Here is a 15,573-nt window from a genome sequence, read left to right on the forward strand (position 1 = left end):
CGACAAATTTCTATTGAACTATACCTTTAAGACAACTACTTAACTATCGACCTTGTATACGAAATTGTACTTTATATATTATAAACAGTGTAAACAGCGGTTTACCGACGAATTATACAAAAAATTAAATCGAACCCACGGCATAATTCTTTGCATAATCGAATCATTGCAATGCAACTAAATGGATCGTCTTCAACAATAACAATTTTGAAATTCAATTATTATTACGGATCACACCTCTGCAATAACCGATTATCACGTTGCGAACCCAAACAACTTTAGCATAAATTTAAACATTTTTTTTCATTTATTTATTTGGTGTAATTATAAAACAGCCAGCATAATGCAAACATATACTAAAGGTATTACCTGCCTAACCGTGAGAGTATAAAACAATTTCCCATCGTCGTGTTACTCTTTTTAAAATGATTAAAGATCTTCGGTTTTTTTGGTTGTTGAATTTACAAAATAACTTTTTTTTTGTGATATAATTTTAATTATGATATGATCGGATCTATGGAACCAAATGATGGTAACAGGCGTTTTTGATCAAGAGTAAAGATAATATTTTTCAGGCCATTTGTTTTTCTATTCTTTTTTAAATACTTTCAGACGATTGTTTAGACTCGCACGATACGGAGTAAATTTGTAAGTGGCGGTCAGTTTGGAATCATCGGCAATGGTTTGCAACCTTGTGAAAAATACTTGAAACCGATCTATATAATCATTGCACATGTTTAACATTGAAACATGTGTGGATCCGACCATATCTGTTCAGTTTAGCTGATCAGTGGGTCAACTGTCAAAAATTCATGAAAAGGAAACATTGAGAGTAATGCTCAAAACAAACGAGGCATTGAAAACGTGTTTTGGTCCTATTTTCCATGACGAAATTTTCGAAACTGTCAAATGAAGTTAGAACTTTTTCTATTCAAAATCGCGACCGCTGCATCTGTCGATGAAAACTAGGACCAAAACACGTTTTCAATGCCTCGATTGTTTTTAGTATAAGCCCAGTTCGTATGTAATTCCTCTCATTTTGACGACGTTGGACCAACATATTAGTTAAAATTAACTGGTCAAAAGTCGCTTTTCGTGAAAACAGTGTAGAGGCCATCTACTAGAGGGTTAAAAGAGAATCTCAAAAAGAGTATTCACCCATCGAGCTCAGTTAAATTAACTGGTTTGTTTCTAGTCAACTGGACTTTAAATACAAATTTTGCCATATCACCAATGAAGACCAGTTAAGTTACTGTCAACGCACTTCAAGCAAAAGTGATATTAATGACAGCTGCCAACGTTTTGTATGAAATTTTATCCCCACTCTTTTTACAGTGTAAAATTTTGTATGGAGCACTGTCAAGTTTCAGTCCCTATTTAGAGTATCACTTTTGCTTAAAGTGCGTTATTACCGGTCATTTTCTTCTCTATTATGCTCTTTTTACACTGTATTGATGGTTTCTTTTTCAGCATGGATCGCATGACACTTCGTTTAGGAATCAGTTTATTACGTGACAATTAAACAAAACCCAGTGAAATAAAATGAATTTTTGAGAGAAAATGGTGTAGAAAAAGTCAGAGAGATGCTAATTTGACGACTGGGTCGTTTCGACGGATAGAGGGAATATGTCGAATGATTTTAAAATTGGTTGAGCGAAAATGTATTGAATTCTCTCTCAAAAACCCAACTGTCATTCGACATATTCCCTCTATCCGTCGAAACGACCCAGTCGTTATATTAGCATCTCTCTGGAAAAAGTGTGACTAATGTTGTTGCACCTGCTAAGTTTGCATGGAATCGAATTCAACTCACCAACAAGTAGTTCAAATATTTTGTTTGTAGGCAGCGCAGCGTCATATTTCATTTTTTCTAAAACCCCAGGTCTACATAATACATAGGTACTCAGTGTTTATGTGTTGCAAAATCGAAATCGTTAAGTTGAGTATTCTAGTTCGTCCAGTCTCAACTGTTCGAAAACGGTGCTACCTGTTCGAAACTCGGCTTACTCTATGAAATAAAATTGCGCCGCCCTTACAATTACTTCGTTTCCGTGTTTTTTGTTGCTGCAGATTTACATTACCTTTTCAGTGATTTATGTGTTTTTTCCTTGACCATAGAATTATGCTCTCCGCACGCGCGCCCTTGGTAGTGTCCAAACTGTGATTTTCGATCCGGTGACCTGTCGATAATGAATCGAACGCTCTGTCCTTTTTAAGGTTTAAGGCAGTTGAAGCGTGCTGGGCGCATAGCCTGTTGTAATTTACGTTTGTCGGTGCTAAATGAAACACGACTAATCTTGGTAGTTGACAAAGTCGGAAGAGAACATTTATTAAACTGACATTTCACATTATAAATGAAGTTGGTTAGGGCTTACACAAATACCCAGCCACAAACTGAAAAAAAGCTTCACGTTTACACGCTCATGCTATCACTATCACTATCACTTAAATCAACGACATCATAACGTCGTTTCATATTGTGAAACGTCCGTCTCCGTCATCATCAACACTTTTTTCAGTTCGCGTATTCGTCGCATTGAAAATCTCATCCTCATCATCGCTTGAGTCCAGGAACCTCTGACTCGTTACCCGTTTCTCGACATCACACCTGGAAACGTCGCTTTCGTTTAAATATTCTCCAAATTTTCGATTCTGAGATTTTCTCCAGCGCCTTGTGATGGCAAACACGAACAGACTTAACGCTATGGATGCTAAAAGAAGCACTAGTTCACTGTTCAACTGGAAGTTGGCCGATGGAGCTTTAGTTATACTAACATCCGAATTCATCGCCATGATTTAAGACGTTTGAGTAACAGAAATTGAAATGAAATTATTTTGCGAATTAAGGAGAGTTGAACTGATTCGACTGAGAATGTGTAACGAAATGATAACAGCCACAACCACAACAACATTCAAATTTCACAAAATGAGATAACAAAAACATCGGCGGAATTTCCACAAACTAATCAAAATGAGATTAAAATAAATTTAAAACGAAAATAATTTGCATCGAGTGATAATGTGCTACTGACCTGACAGCAAAGTATATACAAAACGAAAGTCCAGCCTCCGAAAAGAGTAAAAAAAAATTTGTTTTCGATAAGCAGAATATGACTAAAGTTGCGGATGTGTTTATCAACGAGATTTTTTTTGCATCCTGTGCAATCCTTTAAATAGACAAATTACTCATACCATTCACGCCGTAAGTGTGCCTAAAATTTGAATTTTAATTGAACGATTCGATGAAAAGTGAACCAAAAAATACATTTCAACGCTTCATTGTATGAAAATGACGCTGCGTTAGAAAGACCTCCGCCCTTTCCATTTTGAATTTCGACCACACTTACGGCGTCAATAATTGTTCAGCCATCCACTTTGTGAGATCAGTCGGGTCATTATTTCATTGCATAAGGGGTCGTCCATAAATCCCGTTCTTTTTGAAGAGGGAGTGGGACAAGGGAAGGAGTGGTCTAAGAATCTGCAAAATGAGGCGACGGGAATTATGGACGACCTCTAAGCGATAATTTTTCATTTCGATGTATCATTAGTTCGTTTACAGCATCGTTTATCCTATACGAGCACAAACAATCACTGTTGACAAAAAACAGGTCGAAGAGGTCCAAGGTGTTGAATGTGCTAAAAATCTAAAATCAATCAGCTGTAACACGATTGCGGTGCATTATCTGTAAGAGGTTTTCCCGGTGGAATTTTTGGGAAAATGGTAGCTATAAATACCGATAAAACCCAGATGCACAAAATAGTTTTAAAGCGGCTGTTAAGTAGAGATGAGTGGGCCGCCCGCAAAAGCGGGCTGCCCGCAGCCCATGCCTCATGCCCATGGGCGTAATGGGCTTCAGAGATCGTTGGCATGGGCCAGGGTGTGGGCATTTTTATAAAACTTGGGCACCCAAACTACGATTTGTTATCCTCATCCCATCAATTCATAAGAAATATTTTTCGATAATTAGTGTAATATCGGAATTTTTTTGGATCCTGGAATTAAATTTTGTTTGAAACGGTCGTCATTAACATGGGAATCACTAGCAGAATGTCTTGATGTAAACTTATTACCCATACAAGACACATTTAACACTAACTAAATCAGCGATTCTTGTAGACAAAGTTTGTGGGCTGGGCTAGTGCCCATGGGCATTTTACTTGTGGGCATTGGTCTGGGCATTGGGCTCATTTTTCAAATGATGGGCATGTGGGCACGAAAATTTGCTATGCCCACTCATCTCTACTGTTAAGTTCGTACAAACATCAAGACGAGATTTTTCGAAAATGGGCAAAAATTGTGTGTGGCATCACTGTTAATAACAATCGTAATATGTGTTCAATCGGAATGTCCCAATAAGGAATTTCTACTTAAGCACATTAGAAATACTCTCAATCATTCCCCAAGTGAAGCTGTGAGGAAAGCAAGGAACGGCGAGAGGCTTAGACATTTTACTTCGTATACACATGACGTTATCTTCCCAAAACAAAACGGCGTCCAGTATCAAATGGAGGGAGGTGAATGTGCGATGCAGTGGCCGTGTGCTGTTCAATATACATGCATGCGATCTGCAAATACTGCATGGAGTTGCAGGAAAATAACTTGGAAAATAAGAGATACGGCATTCTCCCAATGGTAATGGGCACTATCATCTGTAAAAAACTTGGACTCTTGGACACCAGTTTGTTTGATTTTTTGGAGTAATAAACTATGGATTTGTCATTTAACATTTGAAGTTATAATTATTTTGTTTGAAAACACAGCAAAATATTACCGAACCGGTAGAACTGCATTGCTTCCGTACAATGACAGTAGGTTTGTTCCAAGGCCATATGAAGGTATTCGACCTCAGAAGCCCAAACCACTTTCAAAAAAATTCTCCGAAGTGTGGCTAGTATGAGGCAATGAAAAACCGAAAACGTGTACTTTTCTTACAGAAATTTATCCAGTTATGCGAGCCGTACATGGTCGTGTGGGGTGTCATTAGAAAGGTAATTGCATGTATTTCGGGGCCAAATAGGGTCTTAATGGGTTTAAAATTCATCCACACTGAGATATGTACAGTTGAAGTTTTCAACCGGAAAAAGACCCCGGAAGTACATGCAATTACCTTTCTAATGACACCCCACACGACCCTGTATAGCTCGTGTAGCTGGAGAAATTTTTGTAAAAAAAGTGCACGTTTCTCGGTTTTTGATGAAGTCTTACCAGCCACACAAGCTTCGAAGAATTTTTTTGAAAACGGTTTTGGGTTCTGGTGTCGAATACCTTACTGGACACATATAAAAAATGACAATAGAAAATGTGTCCAATTTCGGTCTTCTGTTTTTCAGAAGAATCCTCATTGTCGTTGTTCAGATACCACATTTCTGAACTGAAATGCTATTAAAGACTGCGGTTCTGATAAACGATTTATGCTCCTCCGTACCGTACACCGTGGGTCATGAATTTTCAAAACAAATTACCGAGAAAGTCCGAGGTGAAAATCATGCAATGGTGGAATTGTTGACACAGTCATTCTAGACATCACATTCTGAAGTGAAAGCATTTTCGCTCATTTTGTCCACTGTATCATATTGCTGTGCCACATTTAAACGTCAACTGATGATACACCAAAGTTCAAGGCTTTGCAGTGCTTAATACAATGTAACAGGCAAGCATAAATCATTGTTACCACCACCACACCATTAGCTACTGCTCTGTCTTAATACTTTATATGCTTCGTATTAGTCCGTGCATGGTCGGCATTTTATCAATGCCATCGTACTGAACAATTAACACGACGTATAATCAATGAAAGCATTGACTATACGTTGGAGAAATGGGAATAACTCAACCGAACATTTTATGAACTCCTGGCATAGCTAAATGGACAAATTACGAATTTTGAAGCGAGAGAACGAAGTGTATTCAGAGGAAATCAGCGTAGATGGTAAGAATGATTTATGCGCACCTGTTACCTTTTAACAAGCACTACAAAGCAATGAACTTGGGTATCGTTAATCGACGTTTAAATATCGCGCATCGCGCAACAATATTCTGAAAAGATTATGTTTTTTGCACGTCTCGGTGTTGGGAGAGTTGGATATGCGAAGGTTGATCTTACCGTATGGGATATGCGCTGGACTCAAAAAACGGAGTTTGCTTTAGTTCAAACCAAACCCGAGGTTCCACTTCATACAAAACACAATTGCATTTTGTGACATACATCTTAAAATTTGACCATGACTTCCAGAGTCTAATGCGATGTGGAGCCCAAAATTTTAGCTGCCTTCTACTTTGACTACTTTAAAGTTTACGGTGCAGAGGTAGATTTGATGAATTATTGTGAAGTCGCCATAACTCCTACCACAGCAATATGTAGCTCAAATAAAAGAGGAAAGTCCAAAGTTTATTTTGACACAATTTAGTTTTCCAAATTTTCCATTTTCATGGGACTTTTTCCAGCTTTACCGAAATGTCAGAAAAAAAGTTGAGATTCAAAATGAGATAACTCGTGAAATATAATTTTTACAGGGAAACGATGGTCAAAAGATTTGTTTGCCATGAATTTCTCTACAGATATGGCAGTCTTTCCTATCTTTGACGGATTTTCCACATGATGAATGAAAAGATAATAATTTTCAAGATTTTCACCAAATATAAGTCTTTCTGTTAGGAAACTTGCTGTTATGAAAGAGGAAGTTGTTTTTATCGCAAATGATGTCCCCATTACCCCATCCAGTGGTTCCACTAGTTAGAACTCTGGAATTGTATGACTTTCCAATGTAATCGTAGAATGTGTTCTGGATTTTGGACTTTCAAAAGTTCGCCAGCATACCCAAAATTTTATGATTTTTTCAATAATCTCTGACACCCTACCTTTTTATCCTAATGGGATATAGCCAGGAGCAGGATTGGAAGTGATACAGGTTTTTGCTTTTTCATAGATTTCTTGAAAGAACTACATTTGTCAAGCTAAATAAGGAAGAATAACAGACCAGTGTTGTTCTGGCCTCTTCTTTTGCTTCCAATTCTAGAACTGAAAGTTCTTAGGACGTTCTTGCATTTTTTTTTGGATTTCCTTCGCTACTTCTAGGATTTTGACCTGGTGGTGTACTAGTTCCTAAAATACAAACACTCCACGTGGTCCTACACCAGAAGTTCATAATCATTTGAATCGAAGTCGAACTCAGCGTCAATAACTCTACTATACCGCTCCATTGACGATACAGTGTGTTTTTAGAGAATTCTTCATCAAAATTCAAAATTTTTTAAAACTCATCGCCATTTAGTCAAATCGCTTATTTCTTTTCGGAAGCGAACTTGATGGGACAAAACGCAAACGCAATTTTTTAAGGTCTTAATTGAGACAATTTCTTTATTTATGAAAAGATGTTTTTAACATTTTTGTGTGATGGCAATTTCAAATCAAAATTTAAGCAATTATTATTGTTAACAGACAGCTGTCTGACCTGCATTTTCCAGTGGAATTTTTTTAAACATATTATGTGCCCAGAAAGGTATTCGACTCTAGAAGCCAAAACCACTTTCACAAAAATTCCTCGAAGCTTGTGTGGCTGGTCAGAGGTGATCAAAAATCGAAAACTTACACTTTTTTTACAGAAACTTCTCCAGTTACACGAACCGCACAGTGCCGTGTGGGGTGTCATTAGAAAGGTAATTTTATGTTGTTTCAAGGCAAATAGAGTCTTACAGAGGTTTGATCGTGGATGCATCAAATATGAGCACTCAAACATTTCAACTTCTCATAATCATCATAGATGCTTCTAAATCCCCTTAAGACCCTGTTTGCCCTGGAAGTGCATGCAGTTACCTTTTTAATGACACTCCACACGAACCTGTACGGCTCGTGTAACTGGAGAAATTTCGGTAAGAAAAGCGCAAGTTTTTGACCACCTTTTACCAGCCACAGTAGGATCGAATACCTTTCTGGACACATTCTTATATGATTAATATCGCGTATACATAAAAACGCGACGCTACGTTTACCTTGCTCGCTCCTAAAGTTTCTGAGCGCATGATGTAATCATACCACATCATGCAATTGAAGCGCATTGACGCTGTAGTGTTTTAGTCCATTTGCTATGCAGGACCTATGCAAGTGCAACACCTTCAAGTTTGCACACTTCTTCTGAATGATTTCGAAGAATCGATCGTCTGCCACAAAACCGTCACCAAGTCTCAGACGCTGTAGATCAACGTTAGACGCCATTTGATCGATATCGTCGGTAGTGAAAAACTGTGCTTCGCGCAACGTGCATACGGTTAATTCGGCCAACCGAGTGTGCCTTTTAGTGAATTGACTCCAATCAATTATGCCACGCAAATGTTGGATTCGTAGCGACTTGAGATTCGAAATGTTCACACAACCAGACAAACTTTCGTCAAATACGTCGACAGAAAGCGCCTCCAGTTTGCTTACACTTGTTGTCATCGCCAAAATCTTTTTGTTCATGTGAACCTCGGTGTCCCGTAAAATAAGACGGCGAACGTTTGGAAATTTCGCTAAAAAATTGCCCAGAAACTGAACATCATCTTCGTCATCATCGTTGAAACGAATACAATCATCCCACAGTTCAATCGTGCGAACACTTTTGTTTTCCCCCAATTGAGCGTAGATGTCTTTGTCCCAGGGTATTTGACCGATTGACACATTTAAAGTGTCTAACTTAGGCATGGCAGATACACACTCATAAACTGTGCTCGGCATAGCACGGTTGAAGTTTCCCACTTCCATTTGCTTTCGATTGTCCGTCTGTGATTTTACATATCTCATTAATTGGTCGTGGTCGTACGATGTTCCGATAGCAGTCTCCAACATTGAAAACGCTAATTTGTCCCATGGACCTGTCGAAGTGTGATTCAATTTTTGCATACCAGCCAGTGTCGATCGTGGCGACCAATAGTTTTTAACCGTTAACGATGTCAGCATATCCTGTGATAAGAGGAAGTGCGACAATACGCCAAAATCCACCAGTCTCATTTCTTCGATTTCCATTGTTGCCAGTTTTGCTTTTCCAAAACATTTGATGATCCCTTGATCAACCAGACGCAGTTCCAATTTTTTTAATTTCGTCAGGTCCGGCAAAACGTGATCCGGAGGCAAATCACGTACAGCGAGTATATGGCGGGTATTTAAAACGGTGTGCTTCAAATTCGGTGTGCAACTTAATAGATCGGCGACCGTCCGAACGTTGTCTACCCTACTTTGGGACAAAATCAGCTTTTGCACGTTCGCCCCGTGTTTCCGAAATATTTCGTGAACGTGAACTCGGTTGTCTTCGTTGAGGTGATGTGTTATTTTAATCGTGCCAAATTTACGATTTGTCGTTCGAATGAAATGATTCTTCTCCTCTTTGTCATAGCCGTCTAACGCTATTGACCACAGGCAAGTAGATTCAATCAAAGTATTCCATCTGAAGAAGAATCGAAATCGTTCAAACCATCGTCCAAGGGAAACGAGGCACGAGGGGGATACTACGCGAGCAAATTTGGTTCCACCTACTTTTATTGGTGACTATTGGGTGTTGAGGAATTTCGCGCCGTGTCATTGACAATAACTCACAAAGTCACCAATAGATGCTAAAGTCACCAATAGACGCTAAAGTCACCAATAGACGCTAAAGTCACCAATAGACGCTAAAGTCACCAATAGACGCTAAAGTCACCAATAGACGCTAAAGTCACCAATAGACGCTAAAGTCATCAATAGACGCTAAAGTCACCAATAGACGCTAAACTCACCAATAGACGCTAAAGTCACCAATAGACGCTAAAGTCACCAATAGACGCTAAAGTCACCAATAGACGCTAAAGTCACCAATAGACGCTAAAGTCATCAATAGACGCTAAAGTCACCAATAGACGCTAAAGTCACCAATAGACTCTAAAGTCACCAATAGACTCTAAAGTCACCAATAGACGCTAATACACACCAATACTACCGTGCAACGCTTAAAAACCTTAGAAAGGCGAATTTGTGAGAGAAAATATATCACACAAATTCGCCTCTCTAAGGTTTTTAGTTTTTATGCGTTGTACGGTAGAATGGGTAGAATAGACGCTAATAGACACCAATACATGTCAATAAACACCGATAATTACCAATGTAAGGAAATAGTACGTCGAAGCCGATGAATCCGTCGATATTGCCGATTATTAGCGTGTATCGAGGCGTGTATTGCCGTACACTATTGGCGTCCATTGCCGGCTGTTGGTGTCTACTGGCATCTATTGGTACCAAAAGCAAATAGCACCCGTCCCAGTATTTGCTCGGGTAGTTTTCCCCTCGAAAATTGCAATAATTTCAATGAAACACTTACAGTTTGCATGCCAATGATGCGTTTTTCAAATCTGCTCCAGGCAGAAATCGTAAAATTTCGATAATTATTTCACGAGGCAGGTCGTTCATACTTGCTTCGTGGGACGGAAACACTGTCGACTTTTAAGACTTACTTTTTTCTAACCGATGCAACAACGAAATGATTTTAAAAATGAATTGCCGCTTCACGCGGACGTACAATATCAGAAAATATCAGTCAACAAAATGTATAAAAATCGAAACTAAAATGTTAGTGCGCGTCAAGTGATGTTTCTATCCAAAGATTATGACAGTTTTAGCTATGACAAAGAGAGTTTAAAAGTGAGGCGTCAGCTTATGTCAAAATACTTTGAATATGATGACGCGAACAGCTGTCAAAGAATTGAACGAAAACTAAATCGCGCAGCGCCATCTGTTATCATTTCTTTGATTTTCATTTATAAAAAAGAGAAGTTTGGAAACGTTTGAATGTTTGTCTGAATAACGATTTACTAGCTCCTGGCGTTCCTCTTATATATGTAGATGGAATAGAACTACGTCAAGAACTCCACTATCGCTACGTTAATGACTATGTATTTACAAAGAATTCTTAAATTCTTCAACACGCTCACACCTTCTACTTCTTCTTCTACTTCATATGGGCCAACAGGCCAATAATTTTTCTAAAATGTTAGTTCAGTTTCTTGTCGATTCATCAGTGGCCGTCGATGGGCAACATTCCTTTATTGACAGAACGAGCTAACGATGCAGAATGAAAGTCAACGTTTCAGACACAAAAGAAAAATTTATTCAAAAATTCGGATGCACAGGCGATCGTTCAACGTGCAGCAATCTAACATGTTGGTTTTCGTTCCATTTTTTCGCATCAAAATCGAATCTACATTTGATCGTCAGCCGTTGCGGCCGTCCATCAACGATGGCGACAATTTTGGTGAACGTCTCCTTGTCCAACACAAACTTCTCCAGATCGAAAATGGTCAGCATTCTCAGGTGAATCATTTGCTGGACTATGTGAACCACATCCGGAACGGGTGTCTCTCCATGCATGATGTGCAACTTTGTCAATTGAAGCAGAAAGTAGAATTGAAACGAACGATCGTCCGGCAAACGGCAATCGTACGAGTATAATTCACGCAATTTGGCCATGGCCGGAACGAATGTTAAATCCCCACACGAGGCGTGCATAAGTTTCAGGGTTTTCAGCGACTTCAATGCGCCAAGTTGATGTAGAGAAGCAACGTTTATTCCCGACATATTCAGACCCAGCTCCTCCAATTTGTCGAAACCGTCTTCAAATATGCGCAGAAAGCGCGCGTCCATTTTGTTAGCCAGAATGACCTTCTTCAGGCTCAAATGAAGTAAAATGAACGTTGACAAACGGTCGACGACTACGTCCTTTTGTGAGTCTGACACATCCGACCAGTATGTACAGCTCGGCTTGTACGGCTTCCCGTAGCCGAATAGTTCCAATTTGGGGAAAATGTTCGCTAGAATGGCCTGACAATTGTCGACGTGAACGACTCTCAGTTCCGTCAATGCATCGCAGCCCGCAAACAGTGTGTCGTCGTCCGATACAACAGCGTCTCTTATTTTAAGCACCTCCAACCGAGCAAATATTGGCCTCAGTTCTTCGGTGATATAACGCGGCACTTTCAAACCGCAAATCTTCAAGACTTTCAAACTATCGACACAAAACCGTGCCACCACATGCAGCACAAAATTTGATCCCTCGTACTGCTTCTGTTGCTGTCGTTGAACGACCTCCATATTCTGTTTGATGTACTCTTCGTACGAGAATGCCACCCTCGGAATTGCTATCGAGATGCCAGTGAGGAGCGGGCCGAAATTTTTGAAGATTCTTTCGATGCCAGGCCCGTTGGTGCTGGTGAGTGCATATCGGGTTTTAATGTCGTAATCGCCCGTGTGCCTAATGCGAATGCAGAGCTCTCTCGGAGAGGCGCGTTGGACAACTTCCTGGAATCGTTGACAGGTCTCAGCTATGGAACACAAATCCAACAAAGTGAAAGACTTCTGCGTAAACACTTCCAGCAGACAATGATCGGCCAATTGCAGGATATGGTTCTGAAAGAACGAAAAAAACCGTACGTTTCCCGCATGCAATTAGAAATGTTCGTTTATTGTCTAACCTGCCTCTCCCCGTGAAACTCGTTGTTTAATTGGTTGAGATTGTTGTCCATGGTACTTTTACGTTTAAGCGACGAAATTTACAAAATTTAACAAACGAAAACTTGAAAAATAGACAGAACGAACGTTGTGACAAAATTGTTCACATAATTTCTAAATGGCCGACAAAGAAATGACTAACAGAGCTACAGTGGACAATGGTCGAACGTACAGCAAAAGAGAGGCAACATGTTTGCGTTTCTTGGCGAAATACAATTTGTTTCTGAGCCAACCAGAAAATACCCTTCGGTGCACGATATCAAGTCATTTTTTGTGTGTTGACAGCGACGACAAAATTAAGTGTCGCCCTCTGAACGGTCGATGTGATTTATAAGTCACTTTGATGGCCCATCAATTTGGGCATAACATGAGTTTCCCTGTTGAAGTTCGAAGTACAAAGGTAACAAAGAAATGATAACAGATGGTGTTGCCACTACGGCCCGGAGGGTCAACGCCATCTATTATCATTTCTCTGTTGGACTTCGGATTGCAACATGGAAACCCAACAGAAAAGTTAGTTTTAAAGTATGCATCAATCACATCAACAGTACATAGCCATGTAGAGTCGTCGCAACGCCATCTGTTATCATTTTTCTAAAATGTAAGCTTTCTGGTTGGACAAAATGAGAAATTTTTCGCTCTGCCTTAAGGATTATCTCTCTTTCCCATTCGGTTTAGCAAGTCCCTTAAGATTTAAGTAATTTGATTTCGAGAAAGGCGTTCTTTTAAAAGGGAAATTGGTTCAACTGAAGACGGTCAGCATGCAGTAATATGCAGCCATACCAACAAGTGTAGTCCATCTAAATTTCGATACTTTTACTATAAAACAACAAAATTAATTGTTGCTCATTGCACACACGGCGATATGTGATTACAAGCAGAATTTCTCATCGAATTATGATGTTTAGTAAGAGATGATGAGCCGAAAAAAGATGATTTATTGAAATTTAATGTGAGAAGAAAGCATTTTGTGTAATACCGCAATGGGATACCCCTTTTTTACTGCTGGCTGAGTAATGCTCAGCTCAACGGAGAAAAAGCAGACATCGTGTAACAGTCGAACATTACAACTCAATTAATTTGTCTTTTGAACGTTGGGATATGTCGACTTCTTGCGTCCAAAGTTATGTGTGTGATTATTACAGAAAGTTCATTGACAAAAAAAACGCACCGTCTAATCGTATACGCATTATACATCCACTGTTACATGAGAACAAGAAAGTAAACAGGCTAATCAAAACTCAACCAAAAAGCATTCGATCGCCAGTGGGTCATTATTCGTATAATGAAATTAGACGAGAAATTTGTTGGTTTTTTGCATCAATGTGCATGAGCCATCGCTTACAGTAGATTGACAGGTTGAAAGGTTGACAACAGAAATTTTGAAGATTGATAACGACAAAGGCCTTCGCCATCCATAGCTAAAAATATTTTCTTGAAAATCTGTTTCGAGAAATTCGAGAAAGATTTCAAGAGAATTCAGTCCTGCTAGCATTAACACTGAATAGACTGTTATGATCAGAGCGAGAAAACCGGAGACTAGTTATTATAACTTGCCTTGGGGTACTTGTCAAAGTATTTGCTTCTCTTTCAACGTGGTACGTTGAGAGCGAGAGGACAGAAGACCAGTTTATATTAACTTGCCTTGGGATACGTGTCAAAATATCTTCTTCTCTTTCATCATAACACTCTATTAGCAAGCACTCTTTCATTATATGGTTAAATTTTGGGATTTGGTGATAAGAGCTGCCGCTTAAGATTGTTTGTATTGTTTGTTCATAGCACTGCACCAAGCACGAGAAGTGATTTATCAGGAGGGGCTTCCTTGACTCAGTAGTCAAAATTTCTCATATCAATTAAGTGTGAGAGCTTGGAATGATATGCTGCTGCATCGAAATGTTGTGTATAAGAAACGGGGTCGATTTTCCGTTAAAAATCTGCTCTAGTGATTGGTTCAGTGCTATGGTGTGTTTTAACTCATATAACCAATGCATTGTAGCGCATTGATGTCACGAAAATTAATGTTTACAAATGAAACATAGACACCAATGTTCATTGGCCCCCGAATATTGTCTATGTCAATGCTCGGAGCAGTGCTATGTTTTAGTCAAACGAATTATTTCTAGGGGCGCGTGTGTTGTTTGTAAGTAGGTTAAAATGAAACAATGAAAAGTTGTACACATCGTCTGGGTTTACAGTTTCATTGCATATTATTGCGACTCATTTGATATCATATCGCCCCAACATTTTCTATTTTCCAACCAAGTGAAAAGGTTGTAGCCCGCCATCCGAAGCCCATCAGTAAATTTTATTTGCTATTATTCAATCCGGAAGTGCGCTAGATATGTATTAAAAGTAAACAAAGGAAAAATTGAACATGATTCAAATTTACCTCCGTTTTGTTGACAGTTCTCTTGCAAAAATTCATTTTCAATGTTGTTTGAGCTGTCAAATAAGTTGGCATTTTCACAAAGCTAACCTCAAATCGAACAAAAAAGTATTGGATGGTGAGACCCCACACAAATTTTCATTATATCTCAAGGGGTGGCTTTGTGAACGAAACATCTTTTGAAGTTAGCTTTGTGAAATTGACAACTTATTTGACACTTTGAGCGAAGAACCCGCTATTTTACACTAATCTATACGGTGTTTAAGTAGAGCGAGATGGAAAATCAACTCGGGGTCTGCTGTCATCGATAATACAAAAGAATCTGACAGCAGACCCCGACATGGAACAATAGGTTGTCGTTTCGCCAACTCTCTCACTTATACACGGTGAATAGGAATTTTGTTTAACTGGGCGACGATTCTCGTATTTTTTTTTTTTTTTGATAAATATTTTATATTTATTTACTTCATTTCGTCACTACAAATTTTCGTACCTTGACAATCGGGTGTATAAAATCCCATAAGAACTGTCAAGTTACGAATTCTTAAAGTTACGAACGCTACGAGAATCTACACGCCCTGATAAACATCAAAACACTACCACATGAACTCTTTTGTTCAAACCCATCTGCCAAGTCAACGGAAGCAAAACGCTTGGAAAACGGAGGTGTTTTTTCGG

At 39.1% G+C, this 15,573-nt stretch overlaps 1 protein-coding gene across 2 annotated transcripts; it reads right to left on the bottom strand.

Annotated features, from left to right (window-relative positions):
• Positions 1 to 11,086: 11,086 nt before the first annotated feature.
• LOC119077390 lies at positions 11,087 to 12,702 on the bottom strand. 2 transcript variants are annotated; one of them, XM_037184590.1, is made up of 2 exons: positions 12,470 to 12,702; positions 11,087 to 12,404 (listed from the first exon to the last, which is right to left on the bottom strand). In XM_037184590.1, exons 1-2 carry the CDS (start codon positions 12,518 to 12,520, stop codon positions 11,112 to 11,114), a joined length of 1,344 nt encoding a protein of 447 aa, XP_037040485.1. In that variant the 5' UTR covers positions 12,521 to 12,702; the 3' UTR covers positions 11,087 to 11,111. The 2 variants fall into 2 exon arrangements, with proteins under 2 accessions (XP_037040485.1, XP_037040486.1); XM_037184591.1 differs by having other exon boundaries at positions 11,087 to 12,407; positions 12,476 to 12,681.
• Positions 12,703 to 15,573: the final 2,871 nt, after the last annotated feature.

This window comes from Bradysia coprophila, unplaced genomic scaffold (assembly GCF_014529535.1).
Source record: "Bradysia coprophila strain Holo2 unplaced genomic scaffold, BU_Bcop_v1 contig_235, whole genome shotgun sequence".
Classification (NCBI taxonomy): Eukaryota; Metazoa; Arthropoda; class Insecta; order Diptera; family Sciaridae; genus Bradysia; species Bradysia coprophila.

Excerpts from the sequence above, each read along its gene's own strand:
- LOC119077390 (XM_037184590.1), bottom strand. The coding sequence starts at position 12,520 with ATGGACAACAATCTCAACCAATTAAACAACGAGTTTCACGGGGAGAGG. Across the intron at positions 12,405-12,469 it reads AGTTTCACGGGGAGAGGCAG|AACCATATCCTGCAATTGGC; the intron begins GTTAGACAATAA and ends TCGTTCTTTCAG.